Source organism: Dinoponera quadriceps, unplaced genomic scaffold, assembly GCF_001313825.1.
Source record: "Dinoponera quadriceps isolate SergipeBrazil2010 unplaced genomic scaffold, ASM131382v1 scaffold533, whole genome shotgun sequence".
Lineage (NCBI taxonomy): Eukaryota > Metazoa > Arthropoda > Insecta > Hymenoptera > Formicidae > Dinoponera > Dinoponera quadriceps.
Genome location: NW_014554780.1, coordinates 474,262 through 484,848, shown reverse-complemented (window position 1 = coordinate 484,848; position 10,587 = coordinate 474,262). Strand labels below are relative to the sequence as shown.

The following is a 10,587-nucleotide window of genomic DNA, read 5'->3' as shown; positions in this document are numbered from 1 at the left end:
GTAACAGGATCGGCTTACGGCATTTCTACTTTATCTTATTATATGAGAAAATATATTCTTATCTTATATAAGAAAACGAACGTCACGCGTGTGGTATTCGTTATGGCGACTGGCGCCTTAGCTTTCCTCGTCGACCCATCGTCGAAATCTCTCGCGCGGCTCGGAGAGGTGAACTCGTGTAACGGAGATTTTTCTCTCTCGATGTTTGTATCCCTCGCCATAAAAATGTAACGCGACTCGAGGCCAGCTCGCAAATATATTTCTTTAGAACAGGAAGAGAAATGACAGGATCGCACAATATTACAGCTTGTGCAGTATCACAGTTCGAGATTTTTCCATGACTCTCCATGCTCGACGGGATCTGCAGGTCAATGTAGGGTCAAAATTTCAGGCCAAAATTTCGACTCCGGAAATGTCTAGTCATCTTATTTAATTTTTTTCTGTAAATAATAAAGTTTTAAAATTATTGCGCGAGGAATATCGGCAACTTCTTTTCCCAATTTTCACCTCGATAAGCGCGAGCATTGTGACTTTTTTCGCATTTACGTTATATTGTAATCAGAGCTGTAGCAAATGTGAAGTAAGCAGTTGTGAGACGCAAGGACGCGAAACGATAGTTGAGGACATTGCTGAAACACATAATAACATTGAGACACAGAGATTGAGATAAGCGAAGAATGCTTGTCGGCCCCTTTTCGGATTTACGAAATTCAGTCGGAAATGTCGGTTAGAATGTCCGATTGGAATCTGCGCAGTCTGCCGAAAATTCGTAGCCTCGACAAACCGCCGTCCGGCGTAATTGTCACTTTTATATGAGACACGTGGTCCCACTCTCTCTCGACGGAAAACTCGTTCTCGTAATTGGGCCTAATCTGCAAGAAACATGCAGATCGTAACGAGCGCATACGGATTGAGTTTTAAAACGCTCGAATCAACGTTGTGATTAAATCTCACGTACTCTTCGAAAAGGCATGATAACTTTCCACCGTGACGGAATTGAATTCGATGCGGAGGCATAGCCTCCCTCCACTTTCACGCTGTACGGAGAATTTCCTTTGAAGTACGCTGTGTCGATCACGATGTTGGTGAACTTAACGTCTCCGGCGTGTCCTAATTTAAATATTGCCCATTCGCGCCCAGGCATCTGAAATCCGCAGTCTATCAATTCGTAATCATTATTATTCGACATTACAAATATTTATGAAAAAGGTGTACTAATTTTTTTTGCTAAGCAAGAGTGACGCATATGTGTTTCTACGTGCCTATGCCTGCATATTAGTCTTCTTAATATCACAGTAATTTTTCGAAAATCTTATTTTTAGTTTACAAGATATTAAAAGTAAAAATAAAAAATAGTACGCTAATCTCTCAAAGAACATGCTCAAGAAACATATAAAGCGTCATAGAACATAAAAAGCGACAATTTTAGTTGCAAAATATCTCAACTCTCGAATAGTCAATCTTTTTCTAATTGCACGAGCAGTTAGATAATATTCGAATGTATACGTAATACGAGTTTCATCGAAGTGTTGTGAAACTTATTTCGCCTTACAACTTCCTTATGACATGTTCCTATACTTGGTCTAATTAAAGGAAGAAAAAATGTACAGGCCTTTAGGAGCCAAAGTATGTAATTTATACTTGATTCGATCTCCGAGTTAGCGCCGCGTTCATAATGGATTTGTGGAATTGATTTACTGTTTTCGAGTTCGAATCGATTGTCGCAATTTTGCAATTTATGCAAAAAAAACGCTATTTAGTATCAAAAAAATTGGCCAACAACGTTATTGTTGAAGTAAATCTTCTTGATTTAAAAGCGATATTATTGAAACCTATACATTACGTGACACGTATATGGTTTTAATATAACTGAAGTATCAGTTTAAATAATATTGCTATTGACTCAAGATTTATCCCAATTAAGGCATAATTGATCAATTACATTGATACAACGTAATTTTTTATGTTGATACAAATGAGCTTTTTTTTCCTATATACCTTACGATTTTGCATACCTGCGGGTCCGCAGCCGTTACTTCAACAATGAGAGACCTATCGTGACGCCTCGCGGTTTCCCATCCGTCGGCCATGCTCGTCGCCTTCCCGGGTTTTATTATGTTATTAGGATGTCCATAGTGAGCATTACTGTAGTCCACACAGCCGCCGTCATTTATTCTGGAGACGAGGTCGAATTCCAACGATGTCGTGCTCGTAACGAAAGCATCGTTACTCGCGTCCATTTTACCAATCGATCGTATTGCTTGTTTCAACACGCCGTAAACGCGCAACCTGGCGATACCGCCGTCCGGGAAGATGTCAAGCCGCAGATGAGTAAACGTTCTACTTGTAGATACCCGGAAGAGTTTCTTACGCATGTCCGGATAACCGGCGTCTAGTCTCTGCTTGGGAATCAGGACTGGCCAGTTCTAAAATTGCGACAATTACATAAGTCGACAGGAAAAAAATTTGGTTCTCTAGTAACTCGAATCAGAGTAAATATTCCTGATAGATTTCGGATTACAAAAAGTAGTACCACTGGTTAAATCGCTCTCATACCAAGGGCAAGAAATGTCGATAGAATCGACGGTAAATTGATGTCAAATCGACTTCGAAACAATCGAGATTATTACATCAAATCGGCTTGATGTCGATTCGATGAGTTATTTCTCATTAAAATTTAAAATCATTTTGAATTTAAGATGAAAATCAGCGATTCATAGGAAAAAATGTATGATAAATTATTTATCGGCTAAACGGATTTTTATTATTAAAATGTCCAAATTTAAATATGACTTGTTTAAAAAGATTTAAACAAAGACGTTCTCATCATGTTGAAAAACTTAAAGGAATATTTTATATTCTGAAAAAAATTGTTTTACCGGCCGCTTTAAATTCTAAATAACTTTAAAAACTGATGGAAGCAAACGTTTAAAACTCGACGGAGCAATTTGGCCAACGGTATTGTTTTTTATCCGAATTATTTATTTTTAGACCGAAATCTATAAAAAAAAGTATCTACTCTGATTATTCTGATACTGGTGTTATTTACAAAAGTTTTTTTGTCAGCTTTGTCTGTAATCTGTAGCTTTAATATGACAAAATTAGATAAAATAAAGGATAATAATTAATATCGTTAATATTATTAGGTAAATTATAGGAACAAAATTGTTAAATTTTTTCGAAATACCTCCGAGTGAAAAGCAGAAATGCGTTCATAGTCATCCTCGGACGCTTCGCCGCCTAATATACAAGTCCGATTTTGACACCACACATCTGAAACGTTGGCATTGCGAATCAGTATGTATAGAACGTTTTCTGCTTTAACGGGCAACAAAGACGGAAATTGTTTCTAACGAACCTGTCGACAGCTTGTCACCGCTTATAGAGAACTTAGGTGGAAAATTGCCAGTGAAGAAACAAGTATCTATACAAACGTGCGATACCTGCGCCTCGGCTGCTAACGCGATAATCACATAATCGTTTCCTGTTTTTCGTTTCCTCCGGGTCTCCCATCCGTCCATCCACTTGCCGAAATTTGTATACTCGTTCTCTTTCCACACAGGTTCCTCTTCCTAATTTAGAAAATAGTCCTGGTCACTGAACGTCTTCTATTTAATTTGTGTAGTACTTCAACTTCGTCGAATAGCAATTGCTTTAATTAATATAAATATATAAATTATATCTATTTATATATGGAAAAATATACTCTCATGTATGATAGATTTGGTCAACAGCGCCATGATTGGAATAAATCTCGATTCAATAGCAATATAATAGAAAAAATTATGTGTGTGTGTGTGCACATATATATATAATTGATGTCATATTTATATATATACCAAGCTTCAATAAAATCTTAATTTTATTAGCCATTCATTAGATTTTATTAATAATTTTTAATGGTTTGCATTATCTGTAAATATGTGTATACATTGTCTGTTAATTATTTGACTAATCAGTTAATTATTTAACAGCTTTTACTCTTATATACATCTTATCATATATCACATGTAGACGATATCATATATCATATTTAGGCAATACGAATAAAATCACTTAGATGAATTTTTTGATCTAATGAATGTTAAGGCTTTATTGAAGTTAGATATATATGCGTTTTACGTGTTAACAATTAAATAATTTAATAGTGCGATATAGATGATTAATTATCATTCTGATGAGTATGGTGGTTCAAGTATTCAATGCCACTTACCTTGAGCAGATTTTCAGCCACACCGAAGAAATCGTCCGTTGCGAATACAATTTTCGCTCCGTTCTAAAATTATATCGACAACAGATATCGTCGTGTTAAAAATCTCATCTATCGATTTCGAGAGAATTTTGATTCACGATAAAGTAAAATTATTGAGGAAACATGCGATATGAGAATAGGAAAAAAGAAATTACTTTCTCGGATGACACTTCCAACAATTCCGTGCATTCGATCTCACTCGTCTCCTGCATTGTGCCTTACATCTGTACGCAAATGCCACTGATATTATAATGCGTGCAAAAGAGAAATTTTTGGACCAGTACAGATAAGCTTATCAACATATAAGATAATAATATATATACGAAAGATATAAGTATAAGGCGTCCTCCAAAATTCACAATATTATACGTAATACGATTCGAAAGAGAAATTTGGCGGAGAAAACGCAGAAAATTTAAATTGCAGATTGATATTACGACATCATTAACCCTTTGTACTCGAGGACTCCGGAGCGGAGCCATTTAAAATTTGTTTTCAAACTCGAGGGCTCCGTTATGGAGACAATGCAAATAACTTTCAGTTCACAACATAAGGACAAAGACAAATCGTAAAAACTATTGTATATAGAATATTCCGCTCTTGCTATTTGCATTGTCTCCATAGCGGAGCCCTCGAGTTTGAAGACAAATTTTAAATGGCTCCGCTCCGGAGCCCTCGAGTGCAAAGGGTTAATTGGTATTTTACGAAAAAATCGATTCTAAAAAGAATTTTAAGAATTTCAAGGTTCCTTCGTTTTTGCTGGGCGAAAAATTAGATACACATTTATTACGACTTTCCGTAATGTATTCGACGATTGCCGGGGATCTTCGACGGTTAAATTCAACGAACATTCTGCGATCGATAAAGGCTCATTCGTTACCAAGCCATTATTCCTGTCCGAGTAACGTTTATGTCCGGAAGATTTATTCATAGAAAAATATAGCGTACATTGTGATAAAATTATAACAGCGCGCTATCATTAGTCTTAACTGTCGGCTGGATCAGGCCAGGCATTACCTCGACATAGTAATTTGCACAAATAACTATGTACTGATAGCGCGTACAATCGATTTCAATCCTTTTATCCTTCGCCAGGCGTTCCGTCGTTGACGATGTTCACCATCGCCTTCACTGATTCCCCGTCGGTTATTTCGATGTAATCGTCCTTGCCGAACCTGTGCGCGTTCGGGCCAACGTACACCTTCTTCCTCGCGGACGCGTGAAATTCCCGGGCGCCGCATTGCTTGATCCTAGATATATTCTCCCACCTGATCCCCGCCCCGGGCATGATTATTATCCTGCCGGCGGCCCTCTCCACCAGATGCTTCAGTATCTCCAGTCCTTCGAGAGCGGTGTCCTTCTGTCCCGACGTCAGGATCCTGTCGAAGCCGAGTCCGATGATAGTCTCCATCGACCTCAACGGATCGGTCGTCTCGTCGAAGGCGCGGTGAAACGTAACCGGCAATGGACGAGCGGCGGAAACGACCTGCCAGCACACGTCCTGGTCGACGTGGCTGTCGGAGGTCAACGCGCCGAAGACGAATCCGTCCACATGGTGGTCCTTGAGGATTCTAATGTCGTGCAGCATCGCCTCGACTTCTTCGCGACTGTAGACGAAGTTACCCTTGCGAACGCGGATCATGGCGCGAATCGGGACCCTGCCGAAGTTCCTTATCTGTCCGACCAGACCCGGGCTCGGGGTCAAACCGCCCTCCGAGAGGGCCGAGCAGACCTCCAGTCGCATGGCACCGCCTAAGATCGCGGCCCTCGCGGATTCCAAAGAGTCGACGCAGATCTCCATCTGCAAAGCGGAACGGTTGACTGGTAAAACTGGCGAGTTTTTAAATCTCCGGGCTCGACTTATGATTCAACGGTGAGATTTTTTTAATCTGTCCTGCTCATGACCTATTTAGTTGATCAACGCCTAGTGAATTTGCTCGATTTGTCATTTTCACGACGTTTTGAAATAATCAACAACAATCGACCTTCAGTTCACGTGGCTATCAATGAACCACACAGCAAAACATATTATAAACTTTTTTACCACATATTAGATGATGTTTTTAAGAAAATAAGTAGTATGAAATATTTTATGATTATGGCGGTTTTTTAATAATGAAAAATCGCTCATGACCAGAACGGAAATTGCATCACATATGGCACACGTGGCACAGAATGTGTTATACGCGCGAATCGATGTGAGAGATTGCAGCACGCTAACAGGCCGGTGCACGATAAAGTCTTCCGAGCAATTATCGACTGTAGATAAGAACGGTAATGCTTTTCATTATAAAAGGAGAAAAATATTTTGTAAATGTTGATTCTCACTATTCGTTTAAACAACGGCCGGCAAGCGTGTGTCAACTCTTTGTGAATTTTGAATAATATTCCATTGTCAGACAAACGACAAATCACCGGCCGGAGTGCTTGCTGGCTTTTTCAAAATATTAAAAAATTATATGTTACAAACATTATTTTGTTGTATGCTCATTTTTCATACGTATCGGAAAATACGGTGACTTTTGTCGGTTAAATAATGCGAGCTGGCTATAAATCAGTGCTCCTCGAGAGGTCAAGAAAATTTCACATGCGCGTGTTTCGTTGACATTATTATCTTCCCGCGAAATAAATAATTATTCGTAACCATAACCCCGCGTTATTGATACTTGGAACGTGTTTATTGTGACACAGTAGGTGATTTCTGTTTACGCTATACTTTAGTTTCCGCATCGTCCGCCAAAACTCTCTCTCCGGGAATTCTGTCATCGTCATCCAACTAGATATAACAAAGACGAGCATCGACGATTACTCTGATATAAAACCATCGAAGAATGTTTCAACGTAGGACTGACGGACTTTCATACGCCGCAGTGTGGATAGATAGTGAGAATCAACCCTGATTCGGCAAAGCGAATGACAGATTGCCGCTCGATCACTTACCTCGGTCGATCAACCGCTGCACTTTGCCAGATGATACGGGCAGATATGGATCAGTGTGTGGATGACTGTGCGTGAACTCGTTCGGTCAGAGTCGTGGAATAAGGCACTCCGGTGACCCGATGTTATTACGCTTGGCGTTGCGCAATTTTATCGGCCCCCTCTCCCCTTTGATGATAAAGTTACATAGTGTGTGTATTTCTTTCAAGATACAATCTTGTTTCAATGGAGCAGAACGTTTCCAGCTTGTGAGAGATTGTGGCTGCCGGCAGTTGGTCGTAGCTGCAGCCAGATGGGCGATAAACGATGATTCGATGATCGATTTTTTTTCTCTTCATTTACAGATCGATCAGCTCCTCGACCTATTTTCGACCTATCTCGATGTCGACGACTGTTTCATCAGTTCGATGTTACTAGTCTCCTTTCTGTTCTCGAACTAGGGCTGCACCGGAACTTCGTTCCTTTTCTCTTCAACGCTAAGTTATATATTTGTCTCACTCTAACGGTAAAAAGTGCAAGCTTCAAAAGCAGAAAACGGACTTTAGATTCCATTGGGAAATTTTATCGGGCATGTGAATGACTCGTGTGTACGTATAGGCAATTCGTACGTACTTCGTTGGCATCGCTTGGAAACTCGTTTCGTTTGCATTTCAGTTTTTCACGGTATAATTCATCGTCAGGTCAGTATAGGTTTCGAGGTATCCGCTACGTGTCGCTAGCGTTTTTTCTCATAAATCAGAGTACAATGGCGGATAAGACAAATCTTTGCATCCTCACACGATGCACGATGCGTTTCAACTTTTATTTTCAAATAATACGAATTAGTGGTGAATGATCAGAAGAACTTTTTATTTTCGAGTAACAGGAATTTCCTTCTCTCCCTTTCTGTCGTTCGCACGGATTAATTATTCGCATGGGTTGAAAGTATGATTAATTTTTGCTACAATAATGCTTGAGGAGGCATCGGAATTTCACAAAGATTTCTTTTTCACTGAATGCTCGACCGTTTACGATCGAGTTCAAATTTTACTGTCAGTCGAATCGATACAAATTTCACTACAAATGTCATAAATATATCACATTTAATAGACAGAGGCAGATATTTCCTTGAGCTGTCGCTCATTGATGTGCGCGCATCTCGCGGGAATGTAAGTTGGCAGAGGCATGGAAAATTCTTATTTATTGAGAGAACAGGATCGGATAGCAGATTTACGAAGAGCGTAATGAAATATTGTGTGTATTATACAACATATATATAATAATAATAATAATAATAAAATAATACCAAATGCGGTGCACGTAAAATAATATAATAATAATAATAATAAAATTAATATAATAATAGTAACAAATATCAAGTGAGTTTCGTAGTAAGCGCGATGACAGTAGTATTTAAAAGTAAAAGTAAGAGAACTTAGAAGCATGTTACAATTACATCGGATCAATCTGTTTGCTCCAAGGTCGTTTTCCCGCTGACGATTCGCGAACGCTCAAACAGATGCGTCCGATGCGCATCTCACGCACTTCGAGTGCGCGATTATCCGCGTCAGCCAGTGGAACGAAAAAAAGATGTGTTAGAAGTTACACGCGTTAAAAGAATGTTACTTTCATCGCTTCGTCGAATTATAATTTAAAATGTATACTCTCTCTCTCTCTCGTTCTCTCTCTCCCTTTCGATTCACGAACGATTCGATATCAATTAAAAGATAGCGCCTGTTTTTTTTTTCCTTTCCTCGAACATTTATTCAACATGTCTGTGGCAAGATTATTTACGCTACGAGAAAGCATTCGCGCTCGGGTCTGTCAGACGAGAACGGATCCGACGCACACGTTTGATTCTCCGAATTATACCGATTAAATATACAGTCACGCGTACTCCTCTCTCTCGCGGGGTCTAATAAAATAAAAATGTACAGTCCGTTATAATTACCGTCGCGTCCCGACCACGGACGGATCTAGGGGGGACGCGCGGGAAGGGAATCTCGAAGTCCTTAGACAAATGATGAAGTCTCGCCGGCGTGCGCGCGCGCGGCGAGAGAACGCCGATGCGATGTCCACCACGCGTAGTCGCGCAGGGTGGCAACGATACGAAGTGGAAGTTCAGTCGTCCTTGAACTTCCCCGTCCATTGATCCGTCCGTGAGTTCGGCCAAGATTCAATAGCGATGCGTGCACACCTGATTTCGATACTTCGGCCGGGCACTTTTCCCTCTCGATGCGGCTCGGAACGCGGCCGATCATCCGATGAGGGGACTCAACTTCTGGGAATCAACGTCAAAAACGAGCCCGCTCATTCGAGGACCGTCGGCTGCTTTCCGAACTGCATCGTGAGCCAAACAATTAGCCAAGCCGTACTGAAACCAAGTGTGCAAGGTGGCTGGGTGGGAGTGGGCGGGGGAGGGGGGAGGGATGGAAAGTGTGGAAACCTGTAAAATCAGAGATCGCCGTTCGAGACCGCGATCGGCGACGGGCTCGTGGAATTGTTGGTGGAGTTTGTGGTCGCCCATTTGTTCTTGTGCGGGTCCACGCCGAAGCCCTCGTCGTAATTGCCCCGTGTTATGAAGAGCTGCTTGAAGTGCGGGATGCAGTAGAGCTTGCCGTTGTTCAGCGTGAAGGAGTCCATTCTGAACGAACAAACGACAACGTGACTTTCCCTTTCCCTTTCTTTTTCCCTGACTCGTTCATAGCTGCGTCCAGCGAGCACAATTGAGCGTTGAGTGATGATTGAGGCTTGAGCGGATCGGCTTTTGGAAGATGGATATGGTTGATAGAAATTTGAAAGAGTACACACCAATTGTAGATGAGTTTTACTCGACGATCGTTGACCCCAGTTGTGCTCGCTGAACGTAATTTATCTCGCAACGATAACATTTTGCCGTTCGCTTCTTAATATTTACTGTTATTTTCGCCTTCGTAGGGCGATTATGAATAATTCGAGAAAGCGACAAGGTATATAATTGCTCTTGATACACAACAGACGTGTGCGACAGCGCACACAGCCGTGCCACGCGTTTTCTTCGTTACCTTAAGACGCAATTGCACTGGAGGCACCGGAAGCACTGCTTGTGAAAAATTTTGTTATTTGTCTCGACCTTCTCCAAGGGGTAGACTTTCTTCTGGCAGCTCTCGCACACGTCCACGCAGGTCGTCTGGATCTCCTGTACGATCGTTGCGTCACAAAAGACAAGTTGTAGTAAAGGTTCTTTTCTTTATCCGAGTACCGGACGCGGCGAATGGCCGAAAAACGTGGCCGAGGTTTCGCGTATGATGTGGGGGTGTATGAAGAAGTGTTTCAGAAAACATGTGCGGAAAAGAAGTAGATGATGAGGAGAAGCGCTTGTGCGTCACTTTCTTCCCGCGAATCGAGAGACCCCTCGCGCGTGTGTCTCTCTCTCTCTC

At 41.1% G+C, this 10,587-nt stretch overlaps 3 protein-coding genes across 6 annotated transcripts in view; all 3 read right to left on the bottom strand.

The window, feature by feature from the left end:
- Positions 1-710: 710 nt before the first annotated feature.
- On the bottom strand, positions 711-4,464 carry LOC106741779 (probable allantoicase). Its single transcript, XM_014614090.1, has 7 exons — positions 4,408-4,464; positions 4,214-4,276; positions 3,359-3,572; positions 3,188-3,273; positions 2,004-2,426; positions 959-1,144; positions 711-872 (listed from the first exon to the last, which is right to left on the bottom strand). Exons 1-7 carry the CDS (start codon positions 4,462-4,464, stop codon positions 711-713), a joined length of 1,191 nt encoding a protein of 396 aa, XP_014469576.1.
- A 611-nt stretch (positions 4,465-5,075) lies between these two features.
- LOC106741787 (copper homeostasis protein cutC homolog) lies at positions 5,076-7,480 on the bottom strand. Its single transcript, XM_014614104.1, has 2 exons — positions 7,193-7,480; positions 5,076-6,053 (listed from the first exon to the last, which is right to left on the bottom strand). The coding sequence occupies exon 2, from the start codon at positions 6,051-6,053 to the stop codon at positions 5,334-5,336; it is 720 nt and encodes a 239-aa protein (XP_014469590.1). The 5' UTR covers positions 7,193-7,480; the 3' UTR covers positions 5,076-5,333.
- Positions 7,481-8,922: 1,442 nt separating this feature from the next.
- Positions 8,923-10,587, bottom strand: part of LOC106741794 (LIM domain and actin-binding protein 1) — a 43,262-nt gene continuing 41,597 nt past the window's right edge. For all 4 annotated transcript variants that reach the window (XM_014614112.1, XM_014614115.1, XM_014614113.1 and 1 more), the window contains 2 exons: positions 10,213-10,346; positions 8,923-9,812 (listed from right to left, as the gene is read on the bottom strand). In XM_014614112.1, the coding sequence (XP_014469598.1) occupies positions 9,623-9,812; positions 10,213-10,346 (324 nt within the window). In that variant the 3' untranslated portion in view covers positions 8,923-9,622. The remainder of the gene's footprint in view (positions 9,813-10,212; positions 10,347-10,587) is intronic.

Excerpts from the sequence above, each read along its gene's own strand:
- LOC106741779 (XM_014614090.1), bottom strand. The coding sequence starts at position 4,464 with ATGCAGGAGACGAGTGAGATCGAATGCACGGAATTGTTGGAAGTGTCA. Across the intron at positions 4,277-4,407 it reads TGGAAGTGTCATCCGAGAAA|AACGGAGCGAAAATTGTATT; the intron begins GTAATTTCTTTT and ends ATATAATTTTAG. Across the intron at positions 3,573-4,213 it reads TGGCTGAAAATCTGCTCAAG|GAAGAGGAACCTGTGTGGAA; the intron begins GTAAGTGGCATT and ends TTTCTAAATTAG.
- LOC106741787 (XM_014614104.1), bottom strand. The coding sequence starts at position 6,053 with ATGGAGATCTGCGTCGACTCTTTGGAATCCGCGAGGGCCGCGATCTTA.